At 42.7% G+C, this 20,702-nt stretch overlaps 1 protein-coding gene across 1 annotated transcript in view; it reads right to left on the bottom strand.

Moving 5' to 3' along the window:
• Positions 1-17,684, bottom strand: part of SYT10 (synaptotagmin 10) — a 35,894-nt gene extending 18,210 nt beyond the window's left edge. The window contains exons 1-2 of the mRNA XM_075050871.1: positions 17,534-17,684; positions 3,745-4,102 (exon numbers count right to left, since the gene is read on the bottom strand). Coding sequence (XP_074906972.1) covers positions 3,745-4,102; positions 17,534-17,684 — 509 coding nt within the window. The remainder of the gene's footprint in view (positions 1-3,744; positions 4,103-17,533) is intronic.
• Positions 17,685-20,702: the final 3,018 nt, after the last annotated feature.

Below are 20,702 nucleotides of genomic sequence, written 5' to 3'. Positions count from 1 at the left end.
TCTAAGGTACCAACTTTCTTTCAAATTTTCAAGCTTTATGCATGTAAGATCCCCCAGTGAAACCACTGTTGCGAGATGTCACTAAGTAAAGCAGTGCAGCCATATGACTGTTCCCTGTGGGAACCAGCAGCGCTTTTGCTCTAGTAAGCGAAGTCCTAATTACATAGCGCCTAGTATCTGTTCTGAGTCACAGCATTTCACCAAGATAGCTAATTGGTCTGTTAATTATTAAGATGCTTCGTTGTTGTCATGGCAACATATTTATCTTCCTTTGTTCTGCAATAACAAAGGGATTAATGACTGTGATAATGAAGTACAAGGATGTCAGGCAACCAGGTTGTGAAAATGCAGTGAAGCTACTAACATGTGCAAATCCAGGTATTTGGACCTCTACTGGCTCTTACACATAGCACTGCTATAATAGACATGCCTTCCATAATTTAGAACAAATAAATTTTGAGTGACAGCAAATCTGTATGTAAATCTCTAATATAAAATTGTGCTGGCATAGGAATAATGATAGCATGAAGCTGATTTCTAACTCAGTAAGACTGCCATAGGTATGACAAAAGAGAAGGATAGGATGCTGATTTATATGACTAGAGATGTATAAAGGGTGGCTCTGGTCTAGCTTTCCCAGATGACATTAGACTAATCTTTTGGACCAAATCCAGGAAAGGACACCAGCACTTGTGGTATTTAGACAGAACAGGGGCTGCTGTCTCCTCCTTGCAATCACTGAAGTCAACAGAGCTGCCTGTTTTTCTTTAACCTTAACATTCCCAAGCACCTCACTTTTGCCTTTGTAGCTTCTGGGAACCAACTTACTCTTTGCAGAGCTGAATGACAAGCTCCTCTCCCACCTAATGATAAAGAGCAAAAAGCATGTCCTTTGAAAATAGAGGTGAACATTTGAATAAAGGAACATTCTAGAAGCAATAAACTATATTACAGAATACTTTCACAAAGTACTGGGAAGAGTGGTTCTCATAACACAGAGCAAAAATGTTTGTAAATGAACACCACTGATGCAGGACTTCTATCATAGTTTACTGGTTAATTGGGATCAAGGACTAAAGAGATTTTTTTTTTCTTTTAACAAGCGGGTCTTTTCATAGTATCAGGAACTATGAAAATGATATAGTTCCAATTAAGCAGAAATGCATCATTTCCCTACACTAACATGTCTCCATGTTAAATGTACAGTTTATAAAAAGTGATCAGGCACATTTTATTATTGCTCTGAATAGCTTCTTAAAACCCTTATGCTTCAATTATGATGACTTAGTATGATTCCATTTCTTTTATTAAGAGCTGATGGCTGCATGAACCTATCACAGAACTGGTTACAACCCTTTTATTAGCCCCAGCTCAGGTGAGATCAGTGTAGAGGACAGCAAACATTTCTCTTGGATCCTTTGTCAGTAGAATACATTTAGGAGATGGTGCATTTGGATCGCTCAGGACTCCTGAGTACAACGAAGCAGTGGTGGGCCAAAGATGGTGCAAGAGAAAGTTATGCTACCTCTGTGTCTGCTAATGGCTCCCCTTTACTTAGAGGTCCCCAGTGAAGGACACCAGCGTCAGGTTTTAGTCATTTTGTGATCCAACATTCTGCAACACATTGGAGGAGTACCCCAGAAAGCTGGTTTAAATGTCCAGCCTTCATCTCGTACGTGATATTCTTGGCAGCAATAATTAATATGTGCTGTCAGAAGGTTAAGACTCCCTTAAGGCAGGCAGAGGTACTGAAAAAATGCATTTACAAACACAGAAAGGACTATTTCTGGGTAACTTTGTAGCAAGGGTGCAGACTTTTTCAGCCAACTGTAAAGGAAGGTGATCTCTCCAAACACCCTGCTATTAATTGGCTATGGTGGGACAATCAGGGTTACTCAAAGCAAAGGAACTGTCCCTCTTAGGAAAGATTTAACCCTCATACTCTAGAGACGATAAAAAGAAAAAGCTCCCTTACAAAGTTACCAACATATGCAGAAAGAGTAGGATTGATGGCAGGTTTTAATTTTGTAAATCTGTCCTTGGCTTCACAGATATTTTATATGCATTTAGATCCCAGTCCAAATCACTCTAGAGGTCTGTGGGAATATTTTCACAGCCTGAAGTAGCTCTGGATCATGTCCCTGGAACTTCTTTCTTCCCCTATAATACCACAGGGACTACTCAAGTCCATTTGCCAGCCAGCTATTTCTTGTCTGTTAGGAAGTCAGACAGTCTGATTGCCTACAGATGTACCTCTTGGTACATGATGGATAAAACTCTTCCAATTAATATCCTATTAGGTAATAACAATTGTGTAATATCACTGTCATGCTAAGCTGTATCAATTTTGGTCCCTCTGTATTTAGTATAACAGTTACAATTTTAAAGTAGTCATCCCAGTAATTTGGAAACATTCCTCAGAGTGGCTTGGATACCGTGCTCCCTGTCTTAGCAGATGGATACAATAGCTAGAGCCAGGCACAGCCAGGGCAATGTGGCTTAAAGCCAGCTGTACAGTCTCATAATTCAGGAGATGGTTCAGCTGCTAAAGTCAGTTAGACCTTCCCCGGCTGGAGTGCTCACATTTCTGGGAGCCTCCTGTGGTTGCCTGCTGGCTCTGCCACGCTGTTGGGATAGCTGGAAAAAGCACTTCAGCACTCGCCACCGCAATGAGCGCACTGAGCTGGCAAGATGCTGTCTTAGGGACTCACAGGCGGCCAGCAAAGTAGGTGCGCACTAAATGTAAAGTGCGTGTCTTCTCCAATCTTGTGCCTCCGATGATTATTGTGAATGTGAGCCTTTTTTTTTTTTCCTTTGGTAGCATGTGTTCATTTAGCAAATGGTTTATTGGGGGAAAGCTACTTCCTATACAGTATTTGCATTCTAACTTATGGCATTATGCAATACTTCAGGTGCCACCTTTAGCCTTCATTTTCCCATTCATTGTTTATAGAACATTCCCCTTTCTTTATGTAGAAAGTGATCTTTGCAGTTCACTGTTTGTTTTCCATGCATTAAATTTGCTGACAGTATTTGAAGAAAATCCTGTTTGAAACTATAGGTTGCTGCACACGTCTTCACTAATTTTTAATATAAAGCAGTATGTAAGACAAAAGAAAAGTTTGTGTTGTGCATTTTAATACAAAAGAAATGACTTCAGGAATACTACATGCTTGTTATTTAGTTAAAGATCTATACTTTAGAAATTTTTACTACTCTATACTAAAGATCTATAGAATCTGTACTGCTTTAAGATCAGTCCGTAAGAATCTACATTCTTAGACTGGGATTTTAATTCCTTTATAAGTGGCAAACCAAGTCTTAAAGAAATGTGCCATCAACAATGAACCTGACATTTATTTAGTGGAAAGGGAAACTTTCATCTGCAAAAGCAACTGCTGTATCTATAAAACATATCTCGGCAAATAGCTAGACTTGCAGTACTGAAATGGATTTTCCTATCCACAAAACCTAACATGAAAACGCTTAAAGTAGCAACGTATGTATTTACAAAGTAGTAGAAGATGTTGATTTGATCTTCATATGTTAAAATAATGATGTAACTGAAGGTACACTGCATGTTTCAGAGCATTCTGTTCAAAGGACACTGAGGCTTTGCCTTCCCATGACTGCTGTTTTGCCCATAACTGCTAAGAAGTCAGTGAATAATCCAGGATCGTGGAAATTTTCAGCAGAGCGTTCTGGCTCTACCCGTTTCCATGAACGCGAGTGCCCCTGACTTACCTTGATGACGATGTGGGCTCGGTGATCTGCCTCTGCATGCGTGCATGTCTGATCAGATGTTCTTTCAGTGCGTTCTGGACCTCTGCTGGTATATCAGGTGAAGTGTGGCTAATTTTCAATGCAGCTTCAAGTACCTTTGTTGTAGGTTTCCCATTTTCTTTAACTTCCTTTTTCTCACTGGTCTCAAAAACCTCCGTAGGAGCACTGGAGTTGCTCTGAGGGACATTACTGGGATTGGAAGTGAGAGGTTTGCTTCTCCAGCAGGGCCAGCACAACTTCCAAAAGACAAAAAGTGAGACTACCAGCAAGGCGAGCCCGCAGAAGCTGACGACTACTGCTAACAGACTGACTGAGATGTCTGCAAGGAATTAGAAACAAAGATCACCATGACAGACAAACATTGAGAGAAAAAAAAATTAAAAATGGCACAGGTAAGGAGATAGAAACATTTTGATCATTATCTTGTGTAGAGCTTTAAAGTCCTATTTAATGGTTTGGGGGTTTTGTTTGTTTGTTTGTTGGTTTGTTGGTTTTTGGTTTTTTTTTTATACCTAAGCCTGTACCTTTAAAATGCTATCATTCTCTGATATCTATTTCACAAATACTCCATTAATTGTTGTTCAGGCCAGGGGCCAGTATCTGTACCACTATCCACGCACTCAGTCAGACTTCTCAGGAAGTAAGGGACTACCCAAACGGTCCCAAATACTCATGGCCGTTGCTGTCAAAAGGTGTCTGCTCAGGAACACATCTTGCTGAAAAAGTTAAACCACAGTCAACATTTTCTGTAAGTCCGCATGAAGATGGACCAGTTCTAAACCACCAGGGTGATACACAAATTTCTTCAAGGCTTGCCCAACTTTTGACTATGTGTGCTAACTGCTTCAGAAACATGTTAAAACTTAAAGTTTAAGTGGCATAGAGACAGGATATAAACTGTCATAAATAAGAAACTTCCAAGGTTAAATCTTAAGCTCTGGATCAAGACTGTGTTACACTGAGACAGCACATATACATCTGTATCTGAAATTCTGCTCTGAAAATGCAGCTGGTTTCAGAATACACTATACAGCACCCTGAGTTATACAGAGACCATACAGTACACTTAGCTACCCCTGCTGCCCCATATTTGACTTTTTCTGCCACAATTAGTTAGCATATCCAATAGCACGGCCAAAGATAGGAGAACAGATTTCATACCAATGAAATTCTGTGAACAGACTTATATTTTAGGAGATGGTGGATCACCAGAAATGCCAGTTGAGCCCTAATTAGGAGTTTTATTCTATGTGACATATTTCAGTTTGATTTTTCCAGTATCATGTAATATTATAAAATACAACTAAAAAAATCCCTTTCCTTTCAAAAAGAGCCTTTGGTATGCTTTCAAAGTATTCAATAAACCCTACTTAAATGTCCCTCAAGTAATAGCTGCTGCTGCTTGTTACAATAAGTTTTGACAGTTTAACAGATAATATTTTGTATCCATAGCTCCAAGCTATAGGCTACTAAACTGAATCAGTGGAAAAGTGCAACCAGAGTTTGAGCATATTTTTTCTACAGGATCCTCTAGGTATGTATTAGCTCCATGGAACAGTATGTACCTCACAGGTCCCTTTGAGAGATGAAGATTCCAGTAGAAAACTTGGGAATGTTTTCTTTATTAATATATAATATCCAGATACATTTTCCAGTAACAAACACTGAACTTAAGGCCCATTCAGCATGAAAATGTGTGAGAGTAGCAAAAGGAAATGGAAAATGTTTGTAGTCTGGAGGTTTGAAAGATACTGTTCTGCTCAACCTTACTTCATATACGTCCTGGCCAGTGTCAGGGGGGAATTGGCAGAGGATGTGTTTCTTGATGTAAAGAGTTTGGCACAAGCAGCTGCCCTGCCTTGAACAGAAGTATGCCTCCTTGACCATTTCGTGCCAGTCCTGAGAAAGGCATCCTCCTTTTCTGCCTGTAGTTAAATGTCAAAATGTAGCCTTTGGAATATGCATGTCCGCTTAATGAGAAATTAATATGGCAAATTCTGACTTAAGATGCTTCCATAAAATGAATGGTTGCATAATTATATCTAATAATAATGTAACACAAGATGCAAACGATACTTTTGCATATGATCTTTCTAGATAATTTATTCCCAGTAGGGATTATTAGGCTATTTGTTTTAATCTACTGTTTACCCTGATATCCTTCCTGAGCCCAGTAATTTTTACTCGGCTTGTGCATGTTCTGCAGCAGACTGTCCTATCCTGACAACAAGAGAAGACATCAAGAGATGCTGAGTTTACAGCTTGTTTCAATGGTTAATCACTTTGTTGCAAATTTGTATTTCTGATTCGTACTTTTGTAGTTCTAATTTACAGTCATTGCTTCTTTCATGTCTTTGTATGAAAGATTAAAAGATACGATATGCTTCATAAGACATGCCTATACAAAATACAAATAAAATAAACCATGCCAGGAAACAAACAGGACTTGAAACTCAATTGCCTATACCAGTCCCTGGAATGGTTTTAAACTGGGCCAGCTGATGCCCTCCCAGCCAATTCGTGGGCATGGAAAAGGAATTAGAGTAGGCCAATGATCACTCTTAATAGGTGGTTTGGATGTGGTCCTTCTGTTTCAGCACATGACAGACTTGAATAGCATAGAAAGAGGCTCTTACATGCAAGTTGGCCTCAGTGCCAGAGAATGGGCTGTGGTGGGTTGACCCTGGCTGGACACCAGGAGCCACCAAAGCTGCTCTATCAGTCCCCCTCCTGAGCTGGACAGGGGGAGAGAAAATATAACAAAAGGCTCCATGGGTTGAGATAAGGACAGGGAAAGATCACTCAGCAATTACTGACATGGGCAAATTAGACTTGACGTGGGGAAAAAAATAATTTAATTTATTACCAATCAAATCAGAGTAGGATAATGAGAAATAAAACCCAAATCTTAAAACACCTTCCTCCCACCCCTCCCTTCTTCCTGGGCTTTACTCCTGATTTTCTCTACCTCCTCCCTGCCAGCAGTGCACAGGGATGGAATGGGGTTTACAGTCAGTTCATCACACATTGTCTCTGCCACTTCATCCTCTTCAGGGGCAGGATTCTTCACACTCTTCCCCTGCTCCAGTGTGGGGTCCCTCCCACAGGAGACAGTCCTCCATGAACAACTTCGATGTGAGTCCTTCCCCTGGGCTACAGTTCTTCATGAACTCCAGCGTGGGTCCCCTGCAGGGTCACAAGTCCTGCCAGAAAACCTGCTCCAGCGTGGGCTCCTCTCTCCACGGGGCCACAGGTCCTGCCAGGAGCCTGCTCCAGCACAGGCTTCCCACGGGGTCACAGCCTCCTTTGGGCACCCACCTGCTCCAGCGTGGGGTCCTCCCCGGGCTGCAGGTGGAGATCTGCTCCCCCGTGGACCTCCCTGGGCTGCAGGGGGACAGCCTGCCTCACCAGGGTCTTCCCCACGGGCTGCAGGGGAATCTCTGCTCCGGCGCCTGGAGCACCTCCTGCCCTCCTTTTTCACTGATCTGGGGGTCACACATGTTCTCACTCCTCTCTTCAGCTGCAGTTGCATAGGTTTTTTTCCCTCTTTCTTAAATCTATTATCCCAGAGGTGCTACCACTGTCGCTGATGGGCTCGGCCTTGGCCAGCAGCGGGTCCGTCATAGAGCCGGCTGGCATTGGCTCCGTCGCACATGAGGGAAGCTTCCAGCAGCTTCTTACAGAAGCCACCCCTGTAACCCCTCTGCTACCAAAACCTTGCCATGCAAACCCAATACATAGTCATAACTGAATTTAATATATTAATACAGAGGTATGCCCCACTGGAGGAACTTTTATGATAAATTGAACAAGCTGAATTTCAATCAAGCTGGACAAAATATTTTTCCATTCTCGAAGCCTGACAAAAAGTAGAACTCTTGAAAATGTTGATGATCTACCAGAAATAAAAAAAAAAAGAAAACAAAAAGCAATTCAATTTGGGGTCATTTGCAATATTTCCAGCTCACTTTAGAGATGGCTGGCATAATTAGGTTACATTTTGAGAGGAAGGCTTCTAGAACTGAAGATTGTTGTTTTTTTTTTTTTTCATTTAAAAAACTTGAAACAGGATGTTTTAACAACTTTGAAACCGCTGGAAACATTTCAACACCAGAAATATGAAAATTGATTCCTTCCAGCAGAGTTTCAATTTGATAAATAGATACTACCAGTTGAAAAACATTCCATCAAAGCATTTCTAGCCAATTCTGTTTTAAGTTTTTCACTGCAAGACATTTTTCAAGCCTTCAGATAACTTGGTTTCTCCTTTCAACACCTACTCCTGTACTTCAACTTTCTCTAAGCTTTTTTCTGTTCCATTAAACTATTTCAAATTCTAAGTCACTCCTAAAACCTTTACAGAAAGTGTAAGTTTTATAGCTCTAAAATAATCACATGGAACATCTGAAATCTCAAGAATGGAGAAAAGGAGCTAATTCTACAAATAGTTGTACAAATTATAGTCTCAATTTTTGCTATTTTACTAATAAACAACCTCACATATTGTACTTCATAATACAACAAATACTTAAACAGAACCATGAAATATTTTAATTGCCAGGAATTTGACCAAAAAATAGTTCATTACAAAGAAAAGTATTTAATTACATTTACTGCCATAATTGCTAAAAAGCAATCCGTATGCCATAATAATTGACATAAAAAGCATATTGCTTCACTTCCTCACTTCTGACAGTCACTCAGTTGAGCAAGTATGAGAGATTTGCTGTTACGTGAAGACTGAAATCATCTGTAGAAAAGCAGTCAACGGGAGCTTCCCAGCCCCTTTGCCTGTTAGACTGGATATGTCTCTTACATTACCTTTTTATAGGAAGTTTGGTTTAAGAATACAAAACATTAAGAGACAGTTCTGCAGACTAGGAGTTTCTTCACATCCCTGCCAAAGAAATCTGGTTGAGAAGGAAAATGGGTTCTGAAGGATGGATGTGTCATCAGACCAGGGTTGCACTTCACATATATAAGTATTATTTAAAGACGTAGAACTGGTGACAAATTCAAAGACTGCCTCAGTTTTTAGAGGCAGAAGAAGATATACTCACTCTGCTGGGACAATGTTAATCGCCAACACTGTAAACGATGTTCTCACTAGTCTCTGGTATGAAGGAAGAGAAAAACCATCTTGAACTACAAGCAGTTGTTTGACTACTCTTTTTCTGAAATGGTAATTGCAGCTTGTCTTCAATGCTACACATTTGCACAGAACTGGACATCTTTCCGAATATTCATCTGGACATGTAGCATTATGCTTTTGCCATTCCTGTTCTCATGCTGGGTAAAATCAGCAATATGAAGAAGAACCTCTTTCTCACATAATCCCTTCTGATTAGTGGGAAATCTTCCAGCGACTTCAGTGGAGTTACCATTTCACTCATGGTGATCTTCCTTTACTGACCCCTGTCCTTAATGTCATCTTCATAGTCTTGATAGAATTTCATAACTGAAAGAAAGTATCGTGTTTCCTGATGGCTTTCCATTTAAAACTACTCTTTCAAGATATGGAATTTTGGACAATTTTATATTTCTCATTTGAGAAAGGCATGTCTGTTTTGGAAGTGAGTGAATTCTATTTATCTCAAAATCTCTCTACATTTTTTATAAATATCCTCAGAAACATTTCCACCATAAGAGGTTCCTTGATAGCTAGTCTTTCATATTAGGCAAGTACTTCAGAAACATTCCTATCTTTTTTCTGGATGCTAGGGAATGTTTTGAGCAGTAGTTTCGGTACTATGGCTTCCAACAATTTGTTGTTTGAAACTTACCTCAGAAAAGTTCTGCCCACGAATCCATTTGCAAGCATGCACATTGGCAGATTTCCATTTCCAAACCAAATTAAGTTCATTTACATTTTAGTTAGTGCCCTGACAGTATGTGCCCCTTGATGCTTAACTTTGGAAAAACATACTCCACAAACCCATGATCTTGAATGGAGAGAGAGACCAGATAGTGCTGTGACATAGCTGCCCATGTTTATAAGGGGCAGGCACGTGTCTGATGTGGACCATACTAAAGAAAACGTATTCTTGCCAGCAAAGGAATAGGGGGAGAGGAACACCTGGGAAAAAAGGGAATTATATTCTCTTTTAACCCACCTCTTCATCTATATCTTGGTTCTCTTAAATATTTAAAGTACAATGTTTCTGTAACTTTTTTCAAACATATTTTTCCTTAACTTTTAATTTGTTCTCTTGTTCATCAACTGTAAGGAACTTCACCCTTTCCATAGTGACCACTCTAAGGGGAACTCTTGTGTCTGGAAAATCAGGAGTCAGCTCAATCAGATAAATTATTCTCTCTGATCTTCTAGGATTTGGCAGGAAGCACTCTAATAGCTTTTATAATAGCTTTTTTATAATAAGCGATTATAAAAGGTCTGGGTCCAATAAATCTCCCTTATCTCCACGTATATAAACCAGTTGGTCCATCCCATCATTTCTGCTGTTCAGTTTTCCCTGGGGAAATTTGAAGAACATAAAAAGTTGCTGGTGTTCATTTTTACTTGGCATTAGCAGATCTTCCACAATTACCTCTGTTTCATCCAAATCCCTGCAGATGGGGATATAATGCTTTAGTGTGCCTCAGAAAGTGGCAAATGCAGAGTCTTGTATTTTCTCTCATAACCTGAACCTGTCAGAACACCCAAATTACTTAAATTTCAAACAGCAAAAATAGCCTTTCACTTAAAGTATTTGTATCACTTAATATGATCTCCTCTCCTGCTCTCATGGAGAAACATACTTTGAAGGTCTTCCTCAAATCTTTTGAGTCTAGCTCTATTGTGAATGTGTTCCCTCCTAGGCTGTTAATTCAGTCTGATGTCTGAATTTGTTCAAAACAGCCATCACCATCTACCGGCTGGTGTATCACTTCTTAATGCTAACTGGACTCTGTGGTAGCATGTTTCTTGACAGTGAGGGAATCCAATGAAGTCAGGTATCACTGTGATTTACTACATGATTACAGCACATAAAATTATTAATCTCTTGTCAAAATCATTTTATCTAAGTTATATATTAATGCGTCTGATAATCTATATCTGTCCAACCACAAATGGAACACCCTCTTTTGCCATTTCAAACTCCATGTACAGGACTTCAGATTATGTGACATACAGCAGATACAAGGTATTTCCCAAAAGCTCATTAGCCTTCTTCTAGACCACATTACCTTCTGTTTTCCAAAAATCAGAAGGAATTTGCCACAACAGCTGTATATTCATGAGCCTCAGTACATGATTTGTGAGCTGTATGTAACTAGAGAAGATGGCTTCCACTTCTGCCTGACTAGGTCATCGTGTTTTGCCTGCAGTGTAGGAAGCAAAAGATGTTGCACTGAACATTGGCCTCTCCTCTGTAACACACCAAATGTAAATTATTTGTCTCCACTTCCAAGGCTTTTTCTGGCCTACCTACTTTTCTACTTGTTAACTCTCACTTAATCTCAATAGGAAGTAATTCCCATCTCTGCTCAACCCATGTCTGCCCGCTTGCCTTCCATTAAACGAAAACCCAGCTTTGGGCTTGGTCCCATGCTGCTCTCCCACTTGTGAGGAAGTCTCTGTGAGCATCTGCAAGAAACTCTCATTATCCTCTTTCAGACAAGAAAATGAAATGAAAACACATCATAAGCCCACTAGACTGCCATTAATCATAAACATACCATAGCTGTAACAAGGTTCATGCAGCTCAAGTGTCATTTTTGAATTGTCATGGTTATGTTTATTCTTACCCAGCATTATATAATGAACATCTCACACATGACGAGACCCAGCAAAACACTGTGTCTCTTTATCTTCATCATTACAGATTTGTCCTCCAGCTGTTCTAAATGTTTCTGTACTTCTCATCTGTATTTCTTTGCAAAATGTGTATGGAGGAGGATTCTTTCATGAAACTCGTTTTTACTGTGTATCGCTGCTGTCTGCATGTTGAGCACTTCTGCATTGTTGTGACTGCCTTCACATTTCCTGTAAATAAATCTGGTCTCTGTGGTATGTTTACCCCTCTGTTCTGCCTTTATGCTGCTGAATGAGATGCATTTCTGGTTTTCACAGCTTGCTAACACTGATTTTGTTAAGCATATTTTTCAGTAAACTGGCACTTTCCCCCCCCAAACCATATTTCTCTCTGGTAATAACTTTGTTCTGCCCAGGTGATGAGCTGTATCGTAAATAATTTGATTGGCCTGTTAACTGTCCAAATGTTTATTATTTAATTTTATCACATTTCTCTGTAACAGAATGCTCAATTGTTTCACAGAACAGCTACTTTCTCATGAAGAAAAATGTTCCTTTCTTGTATGACAGTCCTACACTGATTGCAGTAGTCTTCACATTCATTCAAGCCATGTCTGGTCCCCTTCATGCTCACTTTGGCACAGTTGAGAAGAGCTTGCAAGGACGCTATTGGATAAATCTGTTCTTTCCACCCCCTAAATGCATCCAGGCAGTGTAAGCATACCTACAGCTTATACTCTGTGCGTGTGTGCAATGGTTCATGCACACATGCATGTTTAAAGGAACGAGGACTAAATGTAAACCATCAGCTGCCATCAGCAGGTTGAGAGCTGTCAGGGAAGCAGCCGACAGCCAACAGGAGACTCATGCCAGGTACAGCAGGAGGACCCAAGGCATTAGTCTTCAGGGAAGAGCGAGGCTGTATTACAGAATGGCTATGCGCAGGATGCTCCAGTGTTTTCTTCCTCCCTCTATACTTCTACAGTAAACTGTCAATCAGGGGTAGGGTTAGAAACTTGGTAGGTTAAACTTTTATGTTAATAAAATACTTGTGAGTAGAATATTTAGAGGAGTAACAGATGATCCTGTAGATGCTGATGCTCTTTGCATGGTCAACATAAATTCATTGTCGGACAAGCAAAAGAGCAAGAGCAAACACGGCTCTCTAGAACTCTTTACCCACTCTAGATGGCTAAAATATGCCCTCCTGGCAGGAAAGCAGCTCTGTTCTAAACATCGATTCCCTGTGAGAACTGATAATAAGATAGTGAAGTTCTGCAGGACCAACAGGTCTAAAAAAAGGCAAAGACAGCAGAAAGTGCCCACCATTTGCAGAGGACATGCAACGAATTTTAAACATGTGTCCCTAGAGCAGGATGCCAAAGCTCCTTTCATTATACTCTATGCAATTGGCTTAACCTTCAGAAATGCTCCCAACTGGGACTTTGATGTGCTTGGTTCCTTTGAAAATGAGGAGGGATGCTTAACTGGTAAAAATGAATTAGAGTCCTTTATTAATCAGATAACCTGAGTCAAAATGCAGGTATAACCAAGCTGCATATATGAATTTTGGACACTTTAGAAAATAATGTACTTGGATTAGAGATAAATTTTGTTAGGTGCAGTCCTGCACATCCAGCTCCCATTTATTTTCCACCTGAACTCTTCCTATTAGTTGACAAACATCTTAATCTTCTTGCCTAAATCTACTGGAAATAAAGGAGGTGTAAAATAAAAAGAAAACAGTTGCACAACTAATTCAGCATTTTGCCAAAAATGTTATAACCTTCAGAAGAAAGCTCACATAGTCATATAACTATATAAAGGTACCATAAATATAAACAGCTTCCTAATCTTTTCACTTGAACAATCCCCCGAGATGAGAGAATTAATAGTCCTTGTAATTACCAGGGCAGAAAATGTAACAGCAGATGTCTATCTTCACTAATTGTCTAAAAATCTTAGACATTTACAGAATTATTTATCTCACTAAGATTCTCTGCTGTGAGTTCCATAGATTAATTATCCATTACACTAAATATGATTACCCCTTCTTGACCCAAGCAGTGAGCAGTAATTGAGGGTCCTAAGGTGATGGTGTCACTGAGATGGTATCGCTGAGAGGAAAAAGCTATTGAATAATCAGTCACTTCTTTGATATAATCCTGTTGGTCCACAAAGAATGTCCAAACTCTTATTTCTCTGAGAATAAGAATAATCAAACACATGGAGGTTGATTTTTTGGTTAGCAGCAAACCTGAATAGCTCTCCTTTCTGCTTGTTGTACTCTGCCTTCCCAAAGCCAAACTCTCCATTTTTTGTTCTGCCTGTGTCTCTGGCTCCCTCTTCTTTGTGTTTGATTCTGTTATCCTTGTTATGCTTCTTTCTCATACCTAGACACTTACACTAACAAAAAAATCAGTACGCAGCCTTTCTGGTTGTCAGTGAAACTTCTTGGGTCACGAGGTCAATACTGTCTCATATTTTGCTTTGAGCCTGTGATTGGGTGGTGCACCTTTTGTCTTAACTAGCTGATTGCTCCGAGAAGCTTGGCTGCTTTTCATGGTCTAGCTGAACAGAATGCAATCATCACACCCACCAACATAACCATATCACAGCAGTTCTAGTTGCCTTTTTTAATGTTTTCAACTTCTAGAGCATATTTTTATTCTTGTATTAAATAGAAACGCTCTGCTTTCCTTTTTACCATCTACTGTTTTACTTTCCAAAATGTTTCTTGCACTATTCTTTTCTTTCCCAATATGGGTCTCCTCATCTTTTTAGACTTATTTCCTCAAATGAAATCTCATTAGTGATTATTGCCTATGCTACCTTTGTGACACTTTTAGGTATCTTCTTTTTGAGATGAGGAAAACTGAATGAAGCCACCATTTAAAGAGCAACTATACTATCCCTGTATAGCCAGCTATTATAATTTTTTCTTTTCTCTCCTCTTTATACCGTCTCCTGGACTATTTGTTTTTTGGGTTTTGATTGAAAGTTTAGCTGTGATTCTGTAACATAACAACATACAATAATAAACCATTATTCTGTAATAACCCTCTCACGGTCTTTTATCTTCTCCCCATCATCCAGAACTCCAGATACACCCCAAGTATCTTCTTACTCTTACTACAGTAGTTTCTACTCCACACACTTCAGTGCTTGTTGCAGGAGCTAATTCCCAACACACTGCTACAGCTGGAGCCCCAGGGAGCACATAACTGAACTAGTTCCATGATGCATGTCACCCGGCGTGGGCATACGCTGGGAAAGTGCTTCCAGCATCATCAGTCGGGACATAGAGCAAAACTGATAGGGCTAAATAGCCATTCCTCCTCTGTACCATACAGCTGCAGCTGCGTGACACCAGAACTGGGCAGAACTCACTCAGCCACAGAAGGGTATGGCTACATGATATGGATTCACACCAAATGCTACCACGCTATGTATGAGACACAGATATTTCAGGAAAACACAAATATTTATGGCTTCTTTCTCAGAGTGACGATGGAGAACACTTATTGTTTCTACCTTTAATGAACAGGAACTACGGATGTTCAACACTGTGGACAACATTAACTTTATCCATAGAGATAAGGAACTCTACGTGCATTTGAAGATCAGAAGAGATATGGCATGGTTCACCTTTCAATGACTGCATTTCCCTCAGCCTAAACTGTGTTTACAGACTTTCAGTTCATAAAATTGATGTGAGTGATATTTATCTTGTCTATCCAAGTGTTTACATATTAAAATATTGTCAATTATCAACAATGACTGTGTGCCTGTTCGTCCACTGGAGAAAGAAAGTATTAGTATATGCTCTTTAGCAGTGTTATTAATGAGACAATGTTTAATAAAATGTGTGTGCCAATAAAGTTGGCACCCATCATCTAATAATGGTTTCCTTTTAAGGAGGAAAAAGTGAGATTTAGGAACTCAGCTGAGATGTGGGACCCAGTGGTTCAAGCCCCTGGTCTGTTGTCAGTTTTTTTCTAATCCAACAATTGCAAGGTAGTTAGGGTTTACAAATGAAAAACCAAGAAGATCGTTGACTTTGAAGAAATGCCTAAAACAAAGCTTCTGTTACTGTACACAATGCAGTATCAAGGCAGTGTTGAAGATGCACATTTTCTAAACAGCCTTGTGGGACATTTTTGTTTCCTTCCCATCTCACCTGTTTATACCTCAACTTTGTTTTTATATGACACCTTATACTGACTACCCGTGCAGTACTTTCTGAAAATCATATAGAGAAAATAACCTTTTCAGAGCCCAATTTTCCAGGCTCCTTAGCGTCATTTTATTTTCATGCAACCTTCTACCATTCGGACCACGACAATTAACACCGTACGCGATCCGAACATACTCGGTAGCTGGCATTTACAAAGCACAACAATCCCACGATCCGTGCTGGTGGAAGCACGTTACAACCCCCGTGCCTCCCATGCCCTGCTGCCCCACCGGGCCGGGCTGGGTCGGGTCGCCCCCCCCCCCCAGCTGCCCCGCCTGCTTTCACCCACTGGAAACTCACAAAACCCTGGGACAACCATGCAGGTTACCACGGTCTGAAAGAAGAACCACTCCTCTTTCAGACAAGACTCTTTTGTTCTGAGATGCTACAAATAACCCGGAATTTGCAGTAAAATCTGTGGGCATTAGAAGAAAAGAAAAGAAAAAAAACAAAAAAAGTAACAGCTGCGGCGGTAGCACCAGCGCAGCTGGGGCACATGCTGAGGACCTGCTGCTTTTCATGACTTGGTGTTAATTTATTTAATTTGCACTGTACGCTTGGTAGTTGTTGGCCATGATGCAAGCTGTCCATTTGCATTTATGGACAGACAGAATAGGTTATCAATCCCTTCTGGCAGAAATGAAGCACGGAACTTAGACTAATTTTCAAGCCCCGTCCTAAAAACAAGTACCATGGAAAGCAAGGGGTCCGGAGGGTACTGTACAGAATAACGTAGAAGTGCAGAGCCGGTTCCGAAAGATCCTGACAATCCAGAAATCAGTCACCAACGATACCACCGTTAGGAGTCAAAATCTAGGTTTCGACCCCGACAATTTTTCTGGTTTCGGAATATCTGAATTAACCCGAATTCCCCCCCCCACACCCCTAATTTTCCTGCACGAGTCCCGGAGCGGACCGGAGGGCTGCCCTGACTCTCCAGGATCTCCCCGGCTGTCAGAAAGCTCTCCCGCCTCCCCCAGCGATTAACGCCGGGGATGTAAAACCACCTCAACCCCCGCTCAGGAAGCGCCGGGCGCTCCGTCAAGTTTCACCGCAGGTTTACTCCGAGCGGCGCCTTCGCTCCCAGCTCCCTCCCCAGCCCGGGCTGTGCCCCCCAAACCCACCTTCCGCCCGCAGCCGGGCCGGCTGCCCGCCCTCCCCGCCGCCCCCCGCGGAGCCGCCCGGCCGCCTCGATCCCCCCCTTTCCCCCCCGCATCTCCGCGCAACCTGTTGCCGCCGCCAGCCGTCTGCCCGGCGCCAGGGACGGCAGGACGGCTGGGGAAAGAGAGAGGAGACAGGGCGCAAACCGCTCCCGGCCAGCCCGTCGCGGGGGGGGGGGGAACGCTGCCCACCCGCGACAAGGACATCCGACGCGGCGGGGCTCGCCGGTCGGGCGGCGATTTGTCTCCTTTCGGCGCCTCTCGGTGCTCCCCCGTCCCCTGCGCCCGTTTCCCCGTCCCCCCCCCCGGGGCGCTGGCCCCCCAACCCCAGGCGGCGGCTCGGCGGTCCCGGCGCTTGCCTCGCTGCTTCCCGGGAGAACTCGGCGGGCTGCGAGAGGGAGACGATTTTAAAGCGGGCCGTGGGGCTGCTCCCCCCCGACACACACCCCGTCCGCCCCCTCCGCACGCAGGGAAGGCAAAGGAAAAAGTTGCGCTCTCCGGCCGCCCACGCCGGCGCTGCCCGCCCCGCGGCGGCAGGACGGGCCCGGCGGGCAGCCGGGGACCGGGGAGCGGAGGGGGGGGCCGGTGTATCGGTACCTGTGCCGCCGATGCCCTGGCGGGCTGTCTCCAGGGGGAAGATGCCGGCGCACTTCTCCCGCTCCACCTGCCCGCCCAGGCAGAGCTCCGAGATGATCTGCAGCGCCTTGTGGCAGAGGCTGCCCACGCCGTCCTCCGCGGGGAAACTCATCTTCTGCCCCCCCCCCGCCCCCCCTCCAACGGCCGCCCGCTAGCCCATGGCCGGAGCGGGACCGGCTCCGCGCCCGACCCGCGCAGCCTCCCGCGGGGAGCGGAGCGGCGGCAGCGGCGGGCGCGGCGCGAGTGAACCGAAGAAGTAGTGAAGGGGGGGGGGGGGGGAGACAAAAAAAAAAAGGGGGGGGGGAGGGAAAAAAATAAAAAAGAGGGGGGGGGATAACCATCCACTTAGCAACGCCTTTTGTGCCTAGCGGGCTTCGGTAGGCGGCTCGGCCAATGGCAGCCCGGCGCGGGGGGGCGCAGGTGGCGGGGGGGCTGCTCGAGTCCCCCGGGGAAAGTTTTGCTCCACGGCCCGGCGAGGGGCGGCGGCGCCCGGGCCCACTCCCGGGGTGACGGCGCCGGGGGGAGCGCGGCGGGGCGGAGCGGGGCGGGCGGCCTCGGTGCGGGGCTGCGCGGGGCCGAGGAGGGGAGCGGGGAGGTGCGGGGGTGCCGGCGGGAGGAGTGCTGCCCCTCTGCCCAGGGCAGGAGCCCCCAGCCCCGCGGAGCGGCGGCGGCAGCGGTGCGCTTCGTGCGGGGCTACTCGGTGGCTCATCGCGCCGGGAGGACGAAGCGGAGTTTGTTCGGCACCGCTCCGGTCGTTTTCCCCGGAACGCTATTTCTTAGGTGACCTGGGCAGTGTCGTCTTCAGTACGGTCTGCCGAGCAACTTCAGATAACTTCATTAACCGAGTCACCATCTCCACTTTTCAGCAGCAGAGTTACGGAATAGTTGACTTCGGCTATTTGTTTAACTTGTAAAGGAGTTAGAGTAACCTTACGATTGTCCCCTCTGTTTCCTCAACAAGTTCTGTAAAGTTGGGGTTCTTTGTAGGTAAAAAAGTTCCAGGTACTGCATGTGCTTGAACATACTTGTAAAAATCAGTACAGCTTATACTGCTGGTGGTTATTTCACTTAGTGGCTGCATAGCCGGACAAGACTTAAGCTGTTAATCTGTTAATATACTTACTGCAATTCTGATACATTTTTATATTTGTGAAGAAAAATGCTTCTTCTTCGATGGCATATGTATGTCTTTCAATACTTAATTCTGATTAGGCACAGTTGAAAGGAAGTCTGCTAGCAGTTTAACAGCACTGCCTGTAGTCTGCTGCTAGGGTGTCTCGGTTTCATAAGCATGAGGAGTTAACTTGTACGCTGCTGTGCTTTTTTTCCTCCAGGTTTCAATTTTTTTATCTGTACCTGAAAATTAATAACTCTCTCTAACAAACTGCAAAGTTTAACATTGGAAAACTTTATAACCACCAATCAATAACTGTAAATTATGAAATATTACAGAAATGTGTATTCCAGTTTTAATTCTGAAATCCTGTACTTTACATAGTATGGATACTTGTAAAAAACACAAGATGATACTTCTAAAAATCAGCCACTTGGCATTTTGAAGGTTCATGCATTTATGCATATGAATTCATACACATGTATTTTTCAAAGTCATAGGGAAGTAATAGCCTCTGTTGTACACAAACTGTAACATCAAGAGAAATTCTGATCCATAATGCTTTTTCACAGATATAGCAGGTATTTCAGAAGTACTGGATGCTACTAAAGAAATCATTCCCCGTTCAGTGCGTTTCCTGAGATTAGCATTGTCAAAACTCTGTGTTATTTCTGCAAAGTGTTCTGACAAATCCTAGAATGTTTAGACTGTAACTAGTCAGGGCACAGAACTGTGTAGTACTATTTGAAGACTCATTTAACCCTCATAGGGACCTAAATCTGTATAATTATCTCATGAAAATAGGCCTGCTAGCAATAAAAAGGTATGTACATATTTTCATTACAGTGAAGGCAACTGATGCCTACCTCCAGACTTATTATGAACATATTTACTGTTCATGTGACATTTACAGTCCTGTTCCCAAAATTCTGTCATGCACCACCAACTAATAATTAAGCAGTCTGTTTATCTTTGAGACATATTCAGAACTCTAGCAGAAGCTAACAGAAGATACATATACAGACTGATGAAGGAAGGGTCTTAAACAGAAGTTGGTTTTAATGAGGCAAAGGACTGCATTTAAAGGCTGAAACCTAAGCTCTTCTATTGCTGAACCTTTCTACAGACTGTCCTTGTGCCCATGGATGTATCACAGTCCATGAGTGAAATTTTTTGTCTCTGTTACTGTTAGTTACTGGCAGTTTTGCCATTGATTATAATAGAGTCAAACTTTCACACATAGATCAGTTTGCTACCCTGCTTATTTACTTATTGTCCTGATTTCAGCTGGGATAGAGTTAATTTTCTTTCTAGTAGCTGGTATAGTGTTATGTTTTGGATTTAGTATGAGAAGAATGTTGATAACACACTGATGTTTTCAGTTGTTGCTAAGTAGTGTTTAGACTAAGTCAAGGATTTTTCAGCTTCTCATGCCTTGCCAGCAAGAAGGCTGAAGGGGCACAAGAAGTTGGGAGGGGACACAGCCAGGACAGCTGACCCCAACTGGCCAACAGGGTATTCCATACCAGGTGACATCATGCCCAGTATATACACTGGGGGGAGTTAGCCAGGGGGGGAGGATCGCTGCTTGGGAACTAACTGGGCATCAGTTGGTGAGTGGTGAGCAATGGCATTGTGCATCACTTTTTTTGTATGTTCCAATCCTTTTATTATTACTATTGTAATTTTATTATTGTTATTATTATCATTATTATTTTCCTCCTTTCTGTCCTATTAAACTGTCTTTATCTCAACCCACGAGTTTTACTTTTTTTTTTTTCATGATTGTCTTCCCCCTCCCACTGAGGGGGGGGGAGTGAGCAAGTGGCTGTGTGGTGCTTAGTTGCTGGTGGGGTTAAGCCACGACACTTATGTAGTGAGACTTTGGTACATTCTTATATTGTTCACCTTTGCACACAAGAACTTCATTTCAGTGAACATCATACCACCTTATTACTATTACTGTTGATAGTATTCATAAGTACATAGATACAGAAAAGCACAGATGGGTATATT

The sequence above is a fragment of the Buteo buteo genome, chromosome 19 (genome assembly GCF_964188355.1).
Source record: "Buteo buteo chromosome 19, bButBut1.hap1.1, whole genome shotgun sequence".
Classification (NCBI taxonomy): Eukaryota; Metazoa; Chordata; class Aves; order Accipitriformes; family Accipitridae; genus Buteo; species Buteo buteo.
This window is presented reverse-complemented; position numbering and strand designations above follow the sequence as displayed.